At 32.8% G+C, this 19,009-nt stretch overlaps 2 protein-coding genes across 2 annotated transcripts; both read left to right on the forward strand.

The window, feature by feature from the left end:
* The first annotated feature begins 48 nt into the window (after window positions 1-48).
* On the forward strand, window positions 49-2,343 carry LOC145611299 (putative 3-beta-hydroxysteroid-Delta(8),Delta(7)-isomerase). The gene is made up of 5 exons (XM_081666612.1): window positions 49-200; window positions 352-518; window positions 1,453-1,599; window positions 1,697-1,805; window positions 1,909-2,343. Exons 2-5 carry the CDS (start codon window positions 380-382, stop codon window positions 2,162-2,164), a joined length of 651 nt encoding a protein of 216 aa, XP_081522738.1. The 5' UTR covers window positions 49-200; window positions 352-379; the 3' UTR covers window positions 2,165-2,343.
* A 1,065-nt stretch (window positions 2,344-3,408) lies between these two features.
* On the forward strand, window positions 3,409-5,351 carry LOC145612533 (putative 3-beta-hydroxysteroid-Delta(8),Delta(7)-isomerase). Its single transcript, XM_081667886.1, has 4 exons — window positions 3,409-3,547; window positions 4,033-4,179; window positions 4,307-4,415; window positions 5,090-5,351. Exons 1-4 carry the CDS (start codon window positions 3,409-3,411, stop codon window positions 5,343-5,345), a joined length of 651 nt encoding a protein of 216 aa, XP_081524012.1. The 3' UTR covers window positions 5,346-5,351.
* Window positions 5,352-19,009: the final 13,658 nt, after the last annotated feature.

The raw sequence follows: 19,009 nt of genomic DNA on the forward strand, positions 1-19,009 counted from the left end.
TGAAAACAACAAACAATATCGAACACAATAACTAATTAATTATCCAGCTCATGAGCTCCTACTAATTAATTATCCGTTTGTCCAATGAGAAAGACAGACACTACAAAAGAAGTGGTGGAAATACAAGAAGAATTTGGCATTTCCCCTCCATTTTTCTGCACTCATTCTTCTTACCATCTCATCCATTAACCATCTCAAAGGTCAAACTCTCTCTTAAACTCTAATTTATTAATTTAATTCGATTATTTCTTTCCAAATTGTATATGCAATTTTAATTTTTTTTTTTTTTATGAGTTGGGTTGTTCCTTTTAATATTTCTAAAATTTCTCCATTTTTTTTTTCTGTTTGTAGGAAGATCTAGAAGAAATCTTGATTAAAAATGGAGGGTCATCATCCTTATTCACCAAAAGATTTGAACTTGCCTGGATTTGTCCCTAATTTTCTTTCTGCTTCTGAAATTTTGGGTGTTTTTGGTGTTGCCACTGTTATTGTTTTCTCCGTCTCATGGATTCTTCCTGGTAATTTTTTCAAGCTATTCTTAATTTATTGGTTTTTATTTTGAATTGTGCTGATTTTTTTCATAATTATAATCATTTTGTTAAATAGAAAAATTTTAAATTTGATTAATTTTCGTTGACTTTTGCTCTGCATTGGATAATTGTGTTGTATACATTGATTCTGCGACTTAGATTGCTGACTAGCTAATGCATTGTTAGTGAACCACGATAAATCCGTGTTTGTTTGCCCGGGAACTAATTATTTGTGGGACAAATACAGCACTAATGACCTTGTTATAGTTGTTGATTTAATGATTCATGGTGATATGTTATCTCCAATGTATGTTAGGATCTCAAGTGTTTTATCATATGAGATTTGGCACTGTAGGTATATCGGTTGTGTTCGAGTTTATATTTGCTGATTTTGGTTTCAATGTATGCCAAACCATGTACTCAGGCATCAGAAAGTTGCATAGTTTGTTATGCCATGTCCTATTCTGGTTAATTCGGGTTTGTGTTGTGTGTTCATTTCGAATATGTTGGTGTTCTTGTATCATGCACAGATTGCCAACTCCAATAACGAGTAGCGTTTTTTTTTTTTTTTTTTTTTTTTTTTTTTTTCAATTGGTTTGTGCTTGTATTGAATGAAATGAGAAAGTTTAAGTTGAGTAGGACTAACCATATATCTGAACTTTCAAGTCGTTTGTCAAGTCTAGACGATATGAAAATTTCTTCCATCAAGTTGGTTAGGAAGGTTCGTAGGAAATATTTAGTTGTTATTCATCCTTAAAGTAGGGATTCACCTTAATGGTCAACTGTTGTCTGAAATTAGAGGTCGTGAAATCCTGTAAGTTGGTTAGGATTGATCATAGGAAATATGTAGTTGTGATTCACCTTAAAGTACTCCGTATATTATTACTCTCCATTCTCATACACCAAGTTCTCTGTCACACAGGTTTCTTTTCAAAGACAACAAAACTTGAAAGGTTGCTCATATGCTGGTTTACTCTCACTGGTCTAATACATATGATTGTTGAGGGATACTTCGCTTTCTCACCAGATTTCTACAAGGACAAGAATGGATTTTTCTTGGCCGAAATTTGTAAGGCTCCTGTTTCTTAATTGGATTGATATACATTTTTTTCCCCTTGACATTTGAAGGTTGTTTTGCAATTTGTCTAATAATATGGATTTCACAGGGAAAGAATACAGCAGAGGTGATTCAAGGTATGCCTCTTTCGACTCTGCAATTGTTGCTGTTGAAGGAGTAACAGCCGTTATAGAAGGCCCTGCTTGCCTTTTAGCAGCGTAAGTAATTAGCATGCTCTTCATCTTTTATCGTGCTGATAATTTAACTGAGTTTTAACATATGATTATTGACATGATTAGATCTCTCATATAATGCATGCAGGTATGCTATAGCAACCCACAAATCCTATCGGTATGTTCTACAGCTGGCTGTATCTCTTGGGCAATTCTATGGTCTCGTGATATATTACATAACCGCAATATTGGAAGGGGACCATTTCTCTGTGAGTCCATTGCACTACTACGCATATTACATTGGAGCAAATTCACCATGGGGAGTCATACCGTTTCTCATAATCATCAGATGTTGGAGAAAAATTTGTGAATCTGAGGGTAGAAGTAAGATAAAAACCAAATGAAACTTAAGCAGTAGTTAAGTCAATGTTACATGAGTTTTTATTTTTTATTTTTTATGCACATTGAATATAAGCTTCCCATTCTTCATTTACTCAATTTAGAACAAAAATTTCGCAATATTTACTAGTATTATGGATCTTTAATTGTTGAATTAAAGCAACTCCTCTTTTCTGCTGTGCTATTATCATTATGTTACATGAATTCTTTTCATTATATAGTACTCGTAAATTCAGTGTAATTCTGCTTGTGCTACTTTGATCTTACATTCATAATCCTTCAGTCGGTAATATCTTTGAGGCAATTCTATAGTATTTTTATAATACTTGAATAACAATTTGGGAAGGGGGTAATTATTCCTCGAGCCCATTTTACTACGGAGTACTATGCATACTGCATTGGAGTGAATTCACCTTGGTGTTTGATAATGTTCCTCTTATTCAACAGTTGTCGGAGAAAGTCATGTTAATCTGATGGTAGAATCAGGAGAAATTTTATATGAAGTTGATGGTAATATTACCTTATTATCTGTTTGTTGAAGACAATGTTTGGACTTAGTAGAGAGCGGAGAATGTTGTAGATAGGCGGACTAAGTTTAAACTCTGTTCGGATGGTTTTCTACAATGCATTGATGTTTTAACTGAGTTCGATCTATGTTTATAATGTGTTACCCTTGGCCCTTTAATCTCAAGAAAATGCAACCTGATCTGTTTCTGTGCATTACTGCAAGTTTTCGATTTCTTCTGTTACATTGCTACCTCATGGAGAGTTGACAGTTAATTTTGTGCTATCAAGTCATCCTCCTGTAGTTACTGTCATTCAAAGTACAAACTCCCACAGTATACGAGGCAGTGAGGCTGATGAGGAGCATGGTTGAAATCTACTCGTATTTTTTTTTAGCAGAAAGCTTAAGGATTACCTCGACTTCAAAATTCCCCCCGGTTAAAACCGGGGTGGTGACCGGTGAGGTTATACAACTCCATTAGCTCAGGGTCCCTGATAAGTTTAAGGCGGCCCTGAACTTAGCGTGTGACAGCAACCAATTAACTACATGCATTTATTTTGTAACTATATTACTGTATATAATAATCTTGCTTATAAATAAAGTATTAAATATTATATTACATGTTCATGATTCAGGATTGTATATAAATCTAAAATGTGTATGTACTGTCATACAAATCTCAAGTCAAACTTCTCTTTCTCTTAATTATCCAAGATCATTTTTTGGGGAAGAACAGAAAGAAGAATGGAGGTTCATCTTCCAAATTTTCCAAAAGATTTTAATGTTTCAGATTTTATCCCTAATATTTACTCTGCAACAATCATTTTGGGTATTGTAGCTGCTGCCTCAATCGCTGTTTTCTGCCTCACATGGATCCTATCAGGTATATTTTTGTTCTACTCTGTTTATCTCTATTATCACGCCCCCCTTACACGGGATAAAATCTTGGTTCATACAGTCGACCCCATCTTTGGGATTAAGGCTTTACTTGTTGATTTTCTCTTTCGATATATTCATGTTCATTAATTTATCTTATATTAGTGGTAAGTAACTTTAAATGAGTTAATCTTTGTTAGTTGATGGGTTATTTGCTTTGTTTTATGGTTTAACTATAATACTATATATACATCCGTTGTGCCTATTACAATTTGCACAAAAATGTTAGATGTAAATTCCGGTGTCAGGGTCAGATTCAATAGGGTTAGGTTGGGTCAAGTTTAATTTGAAGTTGAGTCCTACTAAATAAATATGCACAAACAAGTCAAAATTTGAATCGGGTTATTTTCGGGTTAGATCAAGTGAGTTTTTAACACATGAATTAACCATATATACTATTTAGCCCTCATCAGTTCATCTTCTGTGACACAGGGTTGTTTTCAAGGACAACGAAACTCGAAAAATTGATCATATGTTGGCTAACCTTTAATGGTTTAGTACATTTGACACTCGAGTTCTACTTAGCCTTCAAACCTGATTTCTACAAGGATAAGACTGGATCCTTCTTCGCCGAAATATGTACTTCTCTTGCTCATATCAATTACTTCAATTTCTTCAGTTAGTTTAAAGAGTGATTATTCTCACTTCACTATAATTTGACTACATTACCTTTTTTTTCGATTTGCTAATATTTTTTATTTTATAGGGAAAGAGTACAGCAAGGGTGATTCCAGATATTTGTCTCTTGATTCAACAACAATAGCTCTTGAAGCTATTTCAATCTTCGTATTTGGTCCAACCAATCTTATAGCTGCGTAACAATTAAGCAACATTTATCTTTTATCTAGCTACTCCGGTAATAGTATACTTCTATGGGTGTGGACTTTCATTATACTCCATGCATTAGCACGAGCACATGCTAGTTTAATTTCAACAATGATTAGTTAAAAATTAGAATGTAGACTAATTTATTTATTATGAGTGTATCAAATGGATGGAGTTATTCTTAGCACGATTATATCGTATTTTTTTGGATGGTGTGATGGGACCTTAATGGACAACATATATCCCGTATAATTTATTTAGTCCACTCGCCCTTATGACTCTCTAAAAAAAAAAAAATTCAATCTAGTCCAACTTTGTAGGTTGGATCCTTCCCTAAGGAGCTAAAGGCAGAGCAAAGGATAGCGAAATATGTACAAATTCTTAGTAATCTTAACATTAATAGATTCCTAGTCACAATGACCTTGATTCGAATAATGCAATGAACCAACTAGATTGAGCTTTGGTACAGAATAGTTGTTAATGCTATAGTATGAGTTAGAGTTCGTTGTTAATTCGATTGGAAACCAATCTGTTTCGAATTTGAATCATGCTAATTGCTAAACTGTGATGTTTTTAAAACCTAATTGGTTACGACTTACGAGTATATAAGATGTCAATATAGCATTACTAGCTAGATTTCTTACATTGTACAACATTTTTGCAGGTATGCCTTAGCAACACACAAATCCTATAGATATGCTATTCAATTGGTTGTATGTTCGATGGAGTTGTATAGTGTTGTAATATATTATATGACTGTTTTCATAGAAGGGAATCAAGTTTCAGCAAGTCTATATTTCTTCTATGCATACTTTATTCTAGCCAACTTACCTTGGGTAATAATACCATCACTCTTAATAATCACATCTTGGAGAAAGATCTGTGAATTTGATGGTACTAATAAGAGCAAAGTCCAGTGAAATGAATTGGCCTTTGATCCTACTTAGAGTTTGTTTGACACAATGTCGATCGAATTAAGTTGCGATTTCATGATCATAATATTTACTCTCTCAGTTTTATAATATATACATGTTTGATTGTCTTTCTATTATAATAAAAATCCAACATAATTTTGGGTTTGTTTATTTTTCTTTGTTATTTTAGTTTTAGTACGATAGATTAATAATTGCCATTTCCTTACTCTTTTCTTTTGATTTATTTACTAATATATTATGTTGAAGAGGGCAATATACATATATATATACCAATTGGTTGTTGGAGTAGTGGTGATTGGGACTACACTTGGTAGGGAGGACCTAACCACCCATAACTGATCCCAGATCCGGATTAGCTCAAAATGTGAACCGAAAAAAAAAAAAAATGCCAATGTATGCAATAAATCACCAAACAGGCAAAGACTAGATGAATATTGGAATCTATTATTAATTGTATAAATTAATCACCATATAAATTTAATAATTAACAACTTTTATAATAAGTCACATATTCGCATTGCACTACTTTATTGAAATCATCATCAATTCTTCTTCACCATTTGCCAACCTTCGAACTTCAATCCAATTGAATTGAACACAAAGTCTGATCCAGCAGGTCACGGAGAAGGTTGGTCACATACTCACATTGAACTATTTTAGAGTACGACCTTTGTGAATGATAATAATTTCTTTATTTTTTTCGTACATTATTACATGTAAATTTACTCAGTTTCATAAAAATTACTGTATTTCCATTTCATATTATATTATGTGTCTTCAATCATAATAACTTTTACAGTCTATTTATTTATGGCTATGCATTAATTTTTCCAATTCATGCATTGTCGGGATAATCAATATATATTTTGAAATTGCTACCCATCTATTGTAGGTGGGTTACAATCTATTTATTTAGTTCTATATAATTGAAAAAATTTAAAAAGGAAAGTTGTGATTTGTTTCTTTAACCGCTGATATATGGGAGTTTCATAAAATTAGAAACGTTGTAATTTTTAATATATACTATTATACTATTTATAAATGTATAAATTCGGTTTAGGCAGTATTTTACAACATTTTACTTTTTCTAAGGTAGTTTTTTACAATATAACATTTTTTTTTATTAGGTAGTTTCTCACAAAATATGGGTTTTTTTAGGTAGTTTTTGACAAAAAGCCCATATAAAAACTAAAGACATATTATCATTATTATTATTGTTATTATCATCGATTGATCAAGGGCCTGTTCACACTTCACATTTACTGAACTGAGCTGAACTAAACTGATTGGAGCTGAACTAAACTGATTGGAGCTGAGTTAAACTGAACTGAACTAATTGGAGTTGAACTGAACTGAACTGAATAGAATTGAGCTGAAATGAATATTTGATGAGAGAAGGAAATTAGGAGCTGAACTGAACTGAACTGATTGGAGCTGAACTGAATTGAATTGAACTGATTAGAGCTGAATTGAACTGAACTGAAATTAAGTAAATATGAGCAGGCACCAATTGTTTGTTTTATTTCCGTAGATGGAAAACAGAAGAGTGGTGATGGTAATGGCGGTAGCAATGGTGACGATGAATATAATATTGTGTGGGTAATGATGTTTGTAGCATTGTGAAAGAGTATGATAAGCGAGCGACATGAAATGAAAGGGGAGTTTGACTTGGTCAAGATGGAGTGAAGGCGAACCCTACGAGCATACAAAATATGGATATCCCTGGAATGAGTAGGGGAGAAATCGATGTCAAAGTCGATAACACGAGCCGTACTATAGTGGTTAGTGGACTACGTCGAAAGCCGGTAGACAAACTTCTCATGTCCACCCTTGGTGATGAAAAGAGATATGGTTACTTCTGGAGGCGTTTTTTTTATACCTAATAGTGTTGCTAATTTCAATAATGTTCATATCCGTCTTTGGAATGGTGTCTTGGTTATCTCCGTGATGACCACGAGGCATTTTGTAAGAGTGTAGAGTGCAATATTATTAATTTATCTTTATATTTTAAAAAATGGTTTTAGTTCGTAATTATGTTGATTTTGTCTTAGGTATTTGTATATTAGTAAGCTTATAACAAAATCACTATGTTTATAAGTCATAAATTAACTCATATTACATAGTAATTGGAAAGAATCAAATAAATTAAAAAAAGGGAAAGGGGCTTGGGTTAGGTTTTAACAAAAAGCTCATACGAAGTATCTTATTGTAACACAAATCAAACTCGTAAAGTAATAATAAAGTATGGCCAATTAGCCAAATTGGTATAAAAGTTAGCACCCATGTGACATATTGGTATAAAAGTAATCACCGGCGACAGATTGGTATAAAAGTTAGCAAGTTGTGATTTATTGGTATAAAAGTTAATCACCGGCGACATATTGGTATAAAAGTTACCATGTGATGACATATTGGTATAAAAATTTTCCAGTGATGACATTTAACCCTCTTTCTTGTTGGAATAATAAGTGTATATTGTACAAATAATTATTTTTATTCTTGTAGCGAGCTCAAATCTATTGTTTTTCTTTATTTTTATTTTTTTTTTGCTTCAAATATTTATTGTAAATTTCTTGGATGCTATTAAAAGCCCAAAAGAAGTTAAAGAATAAAAAAGGGAAAAATAGAAAAATATAGAGAAATATTAAGACTAGATGAAGACCGTGCGATGCATGGTTTGTTTGAATTAATTAAGAATTATTACAAGATCAAGCTCTTTGATTAAATATTTTCAATATTGTATGGAGCTTCTTTTTTTTTTCTTCCCAATATTCAGTTTTATATAAATACATTTGCTCCCTAACTTCTTAAATATTTATTATAACTTATTACATGCTAATTTTAACTTTTGAGACATTAAATCATAAAAGTTTCTCTTTTTATTCTTTTTTTTTTTGAGATTATTTTTTAACTCACAATTTTTTATTTTATTTTATTTTTTTAGTCGTTATCTTAGGTGCATGAGCATGGAGGAGAGAATTATTTGGCATAAAATGAGAATTAACAACAAATAAAATTAATAATTAAAAAAAAAACTCCTTTGGCAAGAAAAAAAGGGTGAAATGTCACAACTTGTTAATTTTTATACCAATATGTCTCAATTTGTTAACTTTTATACTAATATGTTGCCGGTAGCTAACTTTTATACCAATTTGTCACAACTTGCTAACTTTAATACCAATATGTTGCCGGCGATAACTTTTATACCAATCTGTCACAAAGGTGCTAACTTTTATACCAATTTGGCTAATTAGTAATCCGTATTCAACTATTCATACACATAAAACTTTCAATTCACAACATAAAAAACACACGAGATTTATTTAATAAATATAAATACTCCCCGAATAATAAATGATCACAATTATGCAGGGGAAAAGCAAACCTTTGCTTCTTTTCCAGTAAGTGGTTCGTTACATGTCAATAAATTCCGATCTTGATGATCATAAAGATCGTAGACTACCATGTAGCCTGCGATGTGCTTGTGGCCGAGTATGTTGATACCATCATTGGACGTGGCAAAGCTGGTGTAGATTCTCCAATTGGTTCGACATGATATAAATCGAAAATATAGTTTTTAACTGTAGAAACGAGATTGTCTAAGATTTCAGATACAAACCATGTTAGATAAGTCCCCGAATCAACTACTATTTCATAAGTTGTATTCAACGTACCATCTCCTCTTACGAACACGTTGGTAAGTTTGATGAAGTAGACGGTTTCATCATCACGTATTATATGAGCCAAGCTATAACGTACGGGAATGGAGATGCCTTCACCGACAAGAAAAGATCCATCGATGGAATTGTTTAGAGGGAGGCAAAAACCCCACCTTGTTGCAAAGACTTGGGAGGGAACCGATAGCGCACCCGCGCCAAAGCTAGTTATTCCTTGGAAGCAACTACGCGGTGTTGGGAAACAAGTGTTGTTTAAGCCTAAACCAAATGTCAAGGTATAACCTCTACCGTTGTTGTTTCCTTTGTCAGAGTAAGGAAATATGGTATCGGAACCAACTATTCCCGAGGATTCTGAATTATCACCATATGCAACGTGATAATGGCAAATGCTATCACTATTACATGTCCATGAGGGTATGTTAGAATCACAATTTGGATTAAAAAAATCGCATTCTTGGTAACATAATGTACCTGAGCCATGGTATGGAGGCCTCGAGCCTCCATCCATGCATACCATGCAATTGGAAGATTGTACCCATACAAAATCGGATCCCATATCGAAAACCAAAAGTACCACTTCCGATTTTAGTGGGCTACCTCGTTCCAACTTCAATCCAATCATGTAAATTTCATTTTCGGATACGTTCAAGTAACCTTGATAAGGGATATAATGACGTCATAGTTGGGTTTAATGGGATATAACGACGCCATAGTTAGGTTCGTTTAATGGGGGTTTGGTAGTAATCGCAACATCTTTAAAATTTTTGCGGTAGTAATTCACAACTTTTTTAATTAGCGGTAGTAATTTACAAAGTGGTATTAACTTGCGGTAGTAATTGGCAAATTATCCTATTATTAATATGTTTAATTAAGGTAAAATTATTTATATTAAAATTATTTATATATTTAACAAATTACGTGAAATTATGTATATTTTATATACACATATAACTATATTTATCGGTATAGTACTTATTTTGACCATTTTGATTGATTTTTTTCCCCGATTTTTCTCTTTAAAAACGCTCTCTAAACTTTAATTCACATTTCCTTCACCAAATTCTACCAAATTTCAAAGAGAAAAATGTGAATTGAAGTTAGGAGAGCGTTTTTAAAGAAAAAAATCGGGAAAAAAATCAGTCAAAAGGGTCAAAATAAGCGTTAGGTGGGGTCTATAGATGGAAAATCCACCGGATTTTTAAAATGGGTAGTAATCTGAGCATTTATTTAATTTAAGGGGTGGTAATTTAAAATAAAAAATTAAACGGGTGGTTAGTTCGAAAATGATTACATTTTCTGGTGGTAATTTAAAAATTTTCCCTAAGTTTACAATGATGCATCGGGTTTAATTGTTAATAATTTATATGATTGTAGCTTTGCCTCTAATAAAGCGTGAAAATCAATTGAATCGTTGGGGAATCAAAGGTGTTAGTATATGTATATTAGTGAGTAATAAATAAATTCATATTACATAATAATTGGAAAGAATCAAAGTATGACACTATTGAAGAAAAAAGGGAAAGGGCCTGGGGTTGGGTTTAACAAAAAAATTCATATTTTTTAGCACAAACCAAACTCGTATACACAATACACTTATCTATTAAGGATTGACAATCTAAAGTCAATACTCAATATTAATGATGTAATCTTAGCTAATGTTATGCCTTAATTTTAGGAATTATACGTAGTTAGCACCTCTAGTAGTACTCGTAAGTTTAACTGGCTACGAGTACATATATAAGTATATAAGATGTTAATATAGCACAATTAATAAACAATCCTAAACATTGGAGAATCAAAGATGTATATTGTGAGAATAGTGTGTCAATGTAAACATTCAATGAGAAATACACCTATAAAGCCATAATTCTTAAAGCAAGGATTTAGTGGCTTAGTCCTACAACTTAGACGACCCACTTTCTTTAATCAACTAAACACATGCTAAAATGTTAAATGATTCAATTAACCAAGAAAATAAACACATAGAAGCAATAAGTTCATGTCGGAGAAAAACAAACATCTGCATTCTTTTTACTAAGTGGTCCTTTTGATATCTCCAAATGTCGATTCTTGGGATCATAAAATCGTAGACTACCATGTAGCCCGCTATATGCTTGCTTCCAAAAATGTTATCATCCGACGCGATAAAATTTAAGCAATATTCGTTGTTTGGAGTCTTGAACCAATCAAGATCGATATCATTCATGGTAATGAAAATTTGGCTCATTTGAATGGTGATCTCAATATCATATGGCTGGTCATAACACAACAACGGTTTCGGAGGTACTACAATTGGATCAACATTATATAAATCAACTATAGTGTATTTAGCCGTATAAATTACTTTCATGATTTCAACTTCAAAACACGTGATCGTCGTCCCCGCATCAACAAATATAACATGAGTTTTTATTGGATAACGTACCATATGCTCCTACAAGTACACCGGTGAGTTTTATGTAGTAGACACTTCCATCATCATATTTTATCGGAGCGACCCTATACTCCCCGAGAATGGTGATGGTATCACCAAAAAGGAAAGAGCCATCCATGGACGTGTCGGTAGGGAGGCAAAAACCCCATCGGTGGACAAAGAGTTGGGAGGGAATTGATAGGGGACCCGCACCAAATCCGGCAACACCTTGAAGGCAATCTGTTGAAGAAGGAAAACAAGTATTGTTTGTCTCTATACCAAACGTCAAGTCGAATGGTATAGTGTTGTTTCCTTTGCCAACGTAAGGAAACATGGTATCCCAAACAACTATCCCCCTCGATTCCGTTTTATCACCATATAAAATGTGATAAATGCAACGGTTGTCACCACCACATGTCACCTCAGACGCCTCAAGACCACAATTGGGTTCAAAAAGGTCGCATGCATGGTAGTATAAAGAACTTGAGCCATTATATGAAGGTCTCGAACCTTCATCCATGCAAATCGTACAATTTTCCGATTGCACCCATACGAAATCCAAGCCCGTACCAAAAATCATAATAAACTCCAAAGATGGACCCAATCCTAGCTTTATTTAGTCCAACCGCGTACAATTTTTCATCGGTTACGTTCACGTAACCTTGACCGTCCACATCAGCGTCGATATGGCTATGCAGTGGCGGATATTAGACTAAACTATATGGGGCCAAGTTATAAAATTTAATAATTTCTAATTAAAATTATAGATATCTAACTATTTACAAAAAGCAATAATCTGACCGATGTCAAGTTTAAAAGAAATGAAATCAATCGTCCTCACTTAACTATTATAGAAGCTTATTACATACAATTAAAATATGATAATTAAATAATAAATCACTATAAGAAAACAATATGCGAGTTTGATCTAAAAGTTTACTTTACACAACTTATATGGGTCAATAGATGCAAACAATATATCAAGATATATGTACAATATATGTACAAAAATAATATAATTATTTATAAATACATACTATTTTGGATTTGTAGTTGTTAAATTGTAAATAATGAAATAAATTTGTAATGATATAATGATTCGAGCGTAAAAAATTAAGGTCTCGATAAAAAACAATTTAAATACTAATTTTTCTTAATTAAGTAGTAAAAGTATCTATGTTGTATTAGATTTTAATTTTCATTTATTTGAACCAACTTGAAAAAGTTGTTGTGTTTGTCGCTTGACATAATATTTTTATCACGCTCGTCTAATAATCTTACAAAAATAATAGGGGCCGAATCCTTATGAGCCCTAATAAAGATCCCCCCCTGTGGCTATGGAATTGAGCAAGTTTTGGATGTTTTGAGTGATATATCTTATAAGCGTCATATTGATTAAAGATCAGCATTTTACCTAAGATGATCAAAGAAAACGAAGTGGGATGCATCTTGTCTTGAAGAAATGAAAGAAATACAATATTAGATGAATGGTTAGTTGCATATAACCAAGGCTTTTGAGTTGAGTATAATAGTATGGCAATATGGAGAGTGTATGTTTGGATGAAGTAAAAAGGTCAAAGTTGTTTGCATTCATAATCCTCTAATATAATATACAGGAAGAAATAAGTATATTTACTTTAGCTAAGTAGCTAATGCTCGTCATTATCTACTAGGCTACTACCTTACTTTAATGCATGGACTATGACAATGTATAATTTTACTTAATCTAGCTTTACATGTGCATTGAAACATAACTTGTAACTTTATAAATTTTATATGCTATTTATATATGGTTTCTAGCTAGTTGTAGTAAAAGTAATAGTTGTATGTTAAAGTATAGTAGTAAATGCTGTTTACATTTTGAACTCTAGTTACTTTAGGTTTATGTGATTTTATCTTCTCTTGAATCAAATTTCCTTGTAATCAAAGTGATGTAACTCATGTAAGCGTGCTTATGATTTGGAAGAAGTAATATAATCTTCATTTCTTGTGATAAAACTACGTAAATATCAAGGATCGCTGGATCGGAGTACACAACATTTTATATCTTTATTTATAACTTAAATTATGATAATCGATCTGTTGAGATATTTGTGACATGTACTATTTTATATCATCCATATTGACTACTATGAGTCTATAACAATTTTAATAAACATGATATGCAAGAAAAAACCCCATTTAGGAGTATGAATTTCTATCCGTGGGGAAAATGTAGGATTGTATGAATTACGGAGTATATCTTTAAGAATTAAAAGTAAATAAAGGAATATGGAATTGTGCGTACCAAATGCATCCTATCTATATTTTAATAACATAAATTTTTTTACAAGAAATAATACAATACTTTACATAGTAAAAAATATCTTTAAGAATGAAATTAGGAAATCATCAATAATAAGTAAATATTATTTAGAGGCAAAATATGTCATTAATTGATTGACATGTATCACTCTCAAAGTCTCAAACCACACCTTAGTGTAAGTGTGTAACCTAAGTGGCCTGGCTTGCTAATTAAACACATTATAAGTGTATCATTTAACCGAACCTATTTTGATAAATAATAATGAAGGCAAACTATTATTAACTATTTACCCTCCGTTAATTTTATTTATTTATTTTTTTTTTTAAAAAAACCCTATTTACCCTAAACAAACTTATCACAGACATTGTAAGCTAATTTGTGATACATACCAAAAATTGACATTATTTTAACACGCAAAGTAGGAACTTAATAATGTACAATTAGAAGCAATAACATTTTACATGAATGACACTATAACATGCATTGTGAAAATGAGGTGCCAACAATTGTAAAGCAACAAAGACAAATTTCATCATTATTCGTTAAAACAAGAAACATGAAACATTTGTATATGTATATATAATTATATAAATGTATATATATGCTAAAACTGCAAAACAGAAATTATGTACGGTGTCATTTAGTAAGGGGGTTCCGGAAGGTAGACGGGTGGAGTTGGCGAATATGCTTGGAGTGAATGTGGTGGACGTGCATGATAAGTACCTTGACCTTCCAACGGTGATTGGGAGGTCAAAGAGGGTGCTTACTAAGGATATTAGAGAGAAGTTGTGGAAGAGACTCCAAGGGTGGAAGGGGGGATTTATGTCAAAGGCGGGTCGGGAAGTTTTGATTAAGGCTGTGGCCCAATCTATTCCGACCTACGCGATGAGTGTGTTCAAATTTCCCTCCTTCTTTTGTGACTAAATGCGTTCGTTAGTGGCTAATTTTTGGTGGGGGCAAAAGAATGGGGAACGTAAAATTCATTGGGTGGCATGGAGGAAACTTTGTGAACCTAAGGCAGTTGGAGGGTTGGGTTTTCGTGATTTTAAAATGTTCAATACGGCACTTCTTGGAAAACAAGCATGGAGATTGATTCAATTACCAGATAGCTTGATTGCTCGTGTGTTGAAAGCTCGTTACTTTGCTGATGGTACATACTTGAATGCAGAGTTGGGTAATTTGCCAAGTTACACTTGGCGTGGGATATGGAGTGTGAGGTGGGTTGTGCAACGTGGATTATGTTGGAGAGTGGGGGATGGTCTTGGCATCTCAGTGTGGAATAGTGAGTGGATACCGGGCACTCAATCGAGAAAGGTTATTTCTCCTCGTGGAAATTATGCAGAAGATATGAGGGTGTGTGATCTAATGCATCTTCCCACAGCCTCTTGGGATGTGGCTAAAATAAAGGAGATGTTCTTGCCTTTCGAATGGGAACGCATTCTCAGCATACATCTTAGTATGCGCTTGCCTGCTGATTCTATAAGTTGGGACCTTGAAAAGAGTGGTGATTATTCAGTGCGGTCTGCTTACCATGCCATTTTTGGAGAATGGGAGACGGATGTTGCTGGTTCAGGGTCGAGTGCATCAAATTTCTGGGGGAAGATACGGGCTGCTGCTACATTGCCGAGGGTTAAAGTTTTCTTTTGGAGGGCGTGTAGAGGTGCGCTGCCAACAATGATGGGGTTAAGTAAGAGGATCCCAGGCAAAGACAGTATGTGCTCGGTTTGTAGGATGGATGGAGAGTCAGAAATTCATTGTTTAAGAGACTGTATTCCTGCTCGTCTCATGTGGGATGAGTGTGAGGTGGGCAGTGTTATGGTGGGAAGCTTTCAATCGTTTGCTGAAATGGCTATGGCTTGCTTTGAGCGTCTACCCAAGGATGAACACGAGTTATTTATGACAGTTTGCTGGATGATTTGGAACGCTAGAAACAAGTGGATTTTTGAGGGTGAGAAGTGTGATCCTAATCGCTCTATGGAATATGTTCACAAGCTGCTCAATGAGTTGAAAGGGAAGGAAGATAAGGGAGGGGGTATTGGAAGGGGGGTGAGGCAGAAGTGGAAGCCCCCTAGGGGGGGTTGGGTGAAGCTAAATGTCGATGGGGGGTTGTGTGAGGGGCAAGGTTCAAGTGTAGGAGCTGTGATCAGAGATGAGAAAGGAGAAGCACTACTTGCTGCTGCCTGGAGGTGTGAGGATTTATGGGAACCCTGCATTGCTGAAGCTAAGACGTTGTTTTTGGGGGTTAAGGCTGCTAAGGAAGCTGGGCATTCGCAAGTTGTGATCGAGAGTGATTGTTTAGGCCTTATAAACGCATTGGTGTCTCAAGAGGTTGGAAGGAGCTGCTTTCATTTAATTTTAGATGACATTCGTCATATTTGTAATTTTTTCTCTAAGGTTTCTTGGAGCTTCATTAGGAGGGAGGGTAATAAGGTGGCACATGAGCTTGCTCATTGCCTACCATGGGATGTAGGTCGTCATTTATGGTGGAATGATTTTTGGAGCTTCTCCTCAAAAAAAAAAAAAAAAAAAAAAAAAAAAAAAAAAAGATATGTAATGGATCAGTAAGGATTTTTCATCCATATATACTCAAGGTCACAAGGAAAGTATGTATATGAAAAATGCTTTGTATGTATAAAATAGAAATTATGATATCTATAGTAATATATAAAGTGAAAGGGGGTTTTGGGTGATAAATTTTACTTTCCCAAAATATCCCTTTCATCTACAAAATAAATTACCATCCTTATTTTTTAAAAAAAAAAAATGTAACTACCATCCATCTTAGTTCAAAAAAAAAAAAAAAAAAAAAAAAAAAAAACTTCCATCTTTAAAGGAAATTAAATTTTATTATTTAGCCTATATGACATCATCAACAATTCTTAAACCTACCAATTATTTTTTTATTAGAACAATTAAATAGATAATTTTGTGGGAAAAAAAAAAGAATCGAGCTTGATAGATTACTTATATTGCACACGCACACATTGTGTGCGCCTCTTAGCTTGTAAATATAAACTGCAAGTCTGTAAATACTACTCGTATATCAGAGACGTAGATAGATACTATATCATCATACATGATGATGACTTGATGAGTGATAACTGATGACATGGGATGCATTCCATATTAAAATATATACTTAAGGAGTAAGGACTAATTTGATCTTTACACATGCAAGGCAAAGGGTTCATATTGTGCTAAACAAGTTTTCTTTATATTTATCATGGAGTATAACCACCACGTAATTCAAGTAGCGATTTTAAGACAAATCCTATTTTCAACGTAAAAGTTACACTTTTGACTATGTGATAAAAGAAACTTGTTTATTACGGAGATAAATATGTATTTACTCATTATAAATATACATATTTTAAATTTTATAATACCAAATTTGTACTATAATTTTAGATAATGTATATCTTAATTCATTTATACTAGTAGTGAAATTATACTTAATGCAATCATTATGCATCTATCTAATATAAGTATAAAATAACTTGAATTTTATACTTGTATTTGACAAAGAAGTCAAGGTTAGTACCCATGCAATAACTAACCTCTCTTAATTACAACCTTAAGTTATTACTTTCTACAGTAATTTACATAAAAATATATAAATGACAGAGAATTATAAATTGTTATACCTAAGATATACTATAATATAGACATTCAATCCAGTTCAGTACTCATCGTATCTACCTATATAGTTGACACACTTTTTATTAGCATACTAGTTTAGCTCCCGTGCGATGCACGGTTTTAAGCAAATATTAAATCTAATGGTTTTAAACAAATACCGTTAAATTTGTTTACAATAATTGTAAGTGAGTAAATATAAAATTTTAGTAAGTGAAAATCAGTACGAGTATAAAATAAAACTTACTATCATATCATGTAATTTTATTAAAGTCATATTTACTCTGTAGATCAAAAATTTACGAAAGAAATAGAAAAAATGATAAAATTATGAGGATAAACATGGAAAAGCTTGTTATATATGCCTAGAACGGTAGAAGCAATTTACCTTGGAGATAGCAAGGTCTTCTCAAGCATAGTTATTACTCCGTACTCTATATTTTTTAATAGACAAAACATTTTCTCAGTGTTTAATTAGATCAATCCACTAATTTGATTAGATCACCTCTCAAAATGACCTAAAATTACAATTTTATAGGGTTCCCAACTCTAAATTCTCTAATTTCATACTTCCTCCGTTTTCTTTTACATGCAACACACCTTTTAAGCACGCAGTTTTAGGAGATGATTAGTGAGGGTAAACGAGCGATTCTATCAATATAATTTTTACACGAAAATTAGAATAGGGTTAAGTATCATTTGTAAAAATTATAGTGAAAAATTTGTCCATTTACATTACATAAACCCGACCTCAAAACACGTGCCACAAGGCTGTGTTGTAAGTAAAAGAAAATGGAGGAAGTATATCTTACCCACTAAATTACTCAAAGAATTAAAAAGACTAATTGAATTATTAACGATTAAAATTTGTTGTATTTAGAGATAACTTGGTTTTTTTTTTTTTTTTTTTTCGATTAAAATTTGGTTGGTATTTAGAGATAGCTTGGTATTGATATTAGGAAAATGCTATACATAGCCCTAAGGGCTACATATAAGCATTTAATTTACTCTTGAAAATTGTTTAAATTTAGAAAATCATGACAAAAACACACTAATTACACTGATCTGCGCGTGTTTTTGTCATGAATTCCTAACTTTATACATTTTTCAAGAGTAAATTCAATGCTTATATATGGCCCTAAAGGCTATGTATAGCATTACCCTTGATATTAACATCACGCAAAAATATAAAATTAAATTTATACTAACAAACATTATTGCCACTTGTCCTAGTTATCACCCCTCAAACAATTATAAGTTGAACTATTGCCGTTGGAAACGGATTGCATGAAAATTTGTGGCCATGATCATGCATTGAACTTGCTCTAAGCCTCAAAGTCTAAACATAAGACAAAATGAAACGTTCACACAAAAAATTTCAAGCTAAGTTTCCTTTCCAAAAATATACTCCATAATTGTTTTTTGGTAATGCTATATGTAGCCCTAAGGACTATATATAAGCATTAAATACATTCTTGGAAATTATATAAATTTAGAAACTCTTGACAAAAACACGCGTAAATCAGTGTAATTAATGTTTATATTTTGATGATTTCTTAACTTTTTACGATTTTCAAGTGTAAATTTAATGTGTATATGTAGCCCTAAGGGCTATGTA

The sequence above is a fragment of the Chenopodium album genome, chromosome 24 (genome assembly GCF_948465745.1).
Source record: "Chenopodium album chromosome 24, dcCheAlbu1.1, whole genome shotgun sequence".
NCBI lineage: Eukaryota > Viridiplantae > Streptophyta > Magnoliopsida > Caryophyllales > Amaranthaceae > Chenopodium > Chenopodium album.

Excerpts from the sequence above, each read along its gene's own strand:
- LOC145611299 (XM_081666612.1), top strand. The coding sequence starts at position 380 with ATGGAGGGTCATCATCCTTATTCACCAAAAGATTTGAACTTGCCTGGA. Across the intron at positions 519-1,452 it reads CGTCTCATGGATTCTTCCTG|GTTTCTTTTCAAAGACAACA; the intron begins GTAATTTTTTCA and ends TCTGTCACACAG. Across the intron at positions 1,806-1,908 it reads CCTGCTTGCCTTTTAGCAGC|GTATGCTATAGCAACCCACA; the intron begins GTAAGTAATTAG and ends TAATGCATGCAG.
- LOC145612533 (XM_081667886.1), top strand. The coding sequence starts at position 3,409 with ATGGAGGTTCATCTTCCAAATTTTCCAAAAGATTTTAATGTTTCAGAT. Across the intron at positions 4,180-4,306 it reads ATCCTTCTTCGCCGAAATAT|GGAAAGAGTACAGCAAGGGT; the intron begins GTACTTCTCTTG and ends TTTATTTTATAG. Across the intron at positions 4,416-5,089 it reads CCAACCAATCTTATAGCTGC|GTATGCCTTAGCAACACACA; the intron begins GTAACAATTAAG and ends ACATTTTTGCAG.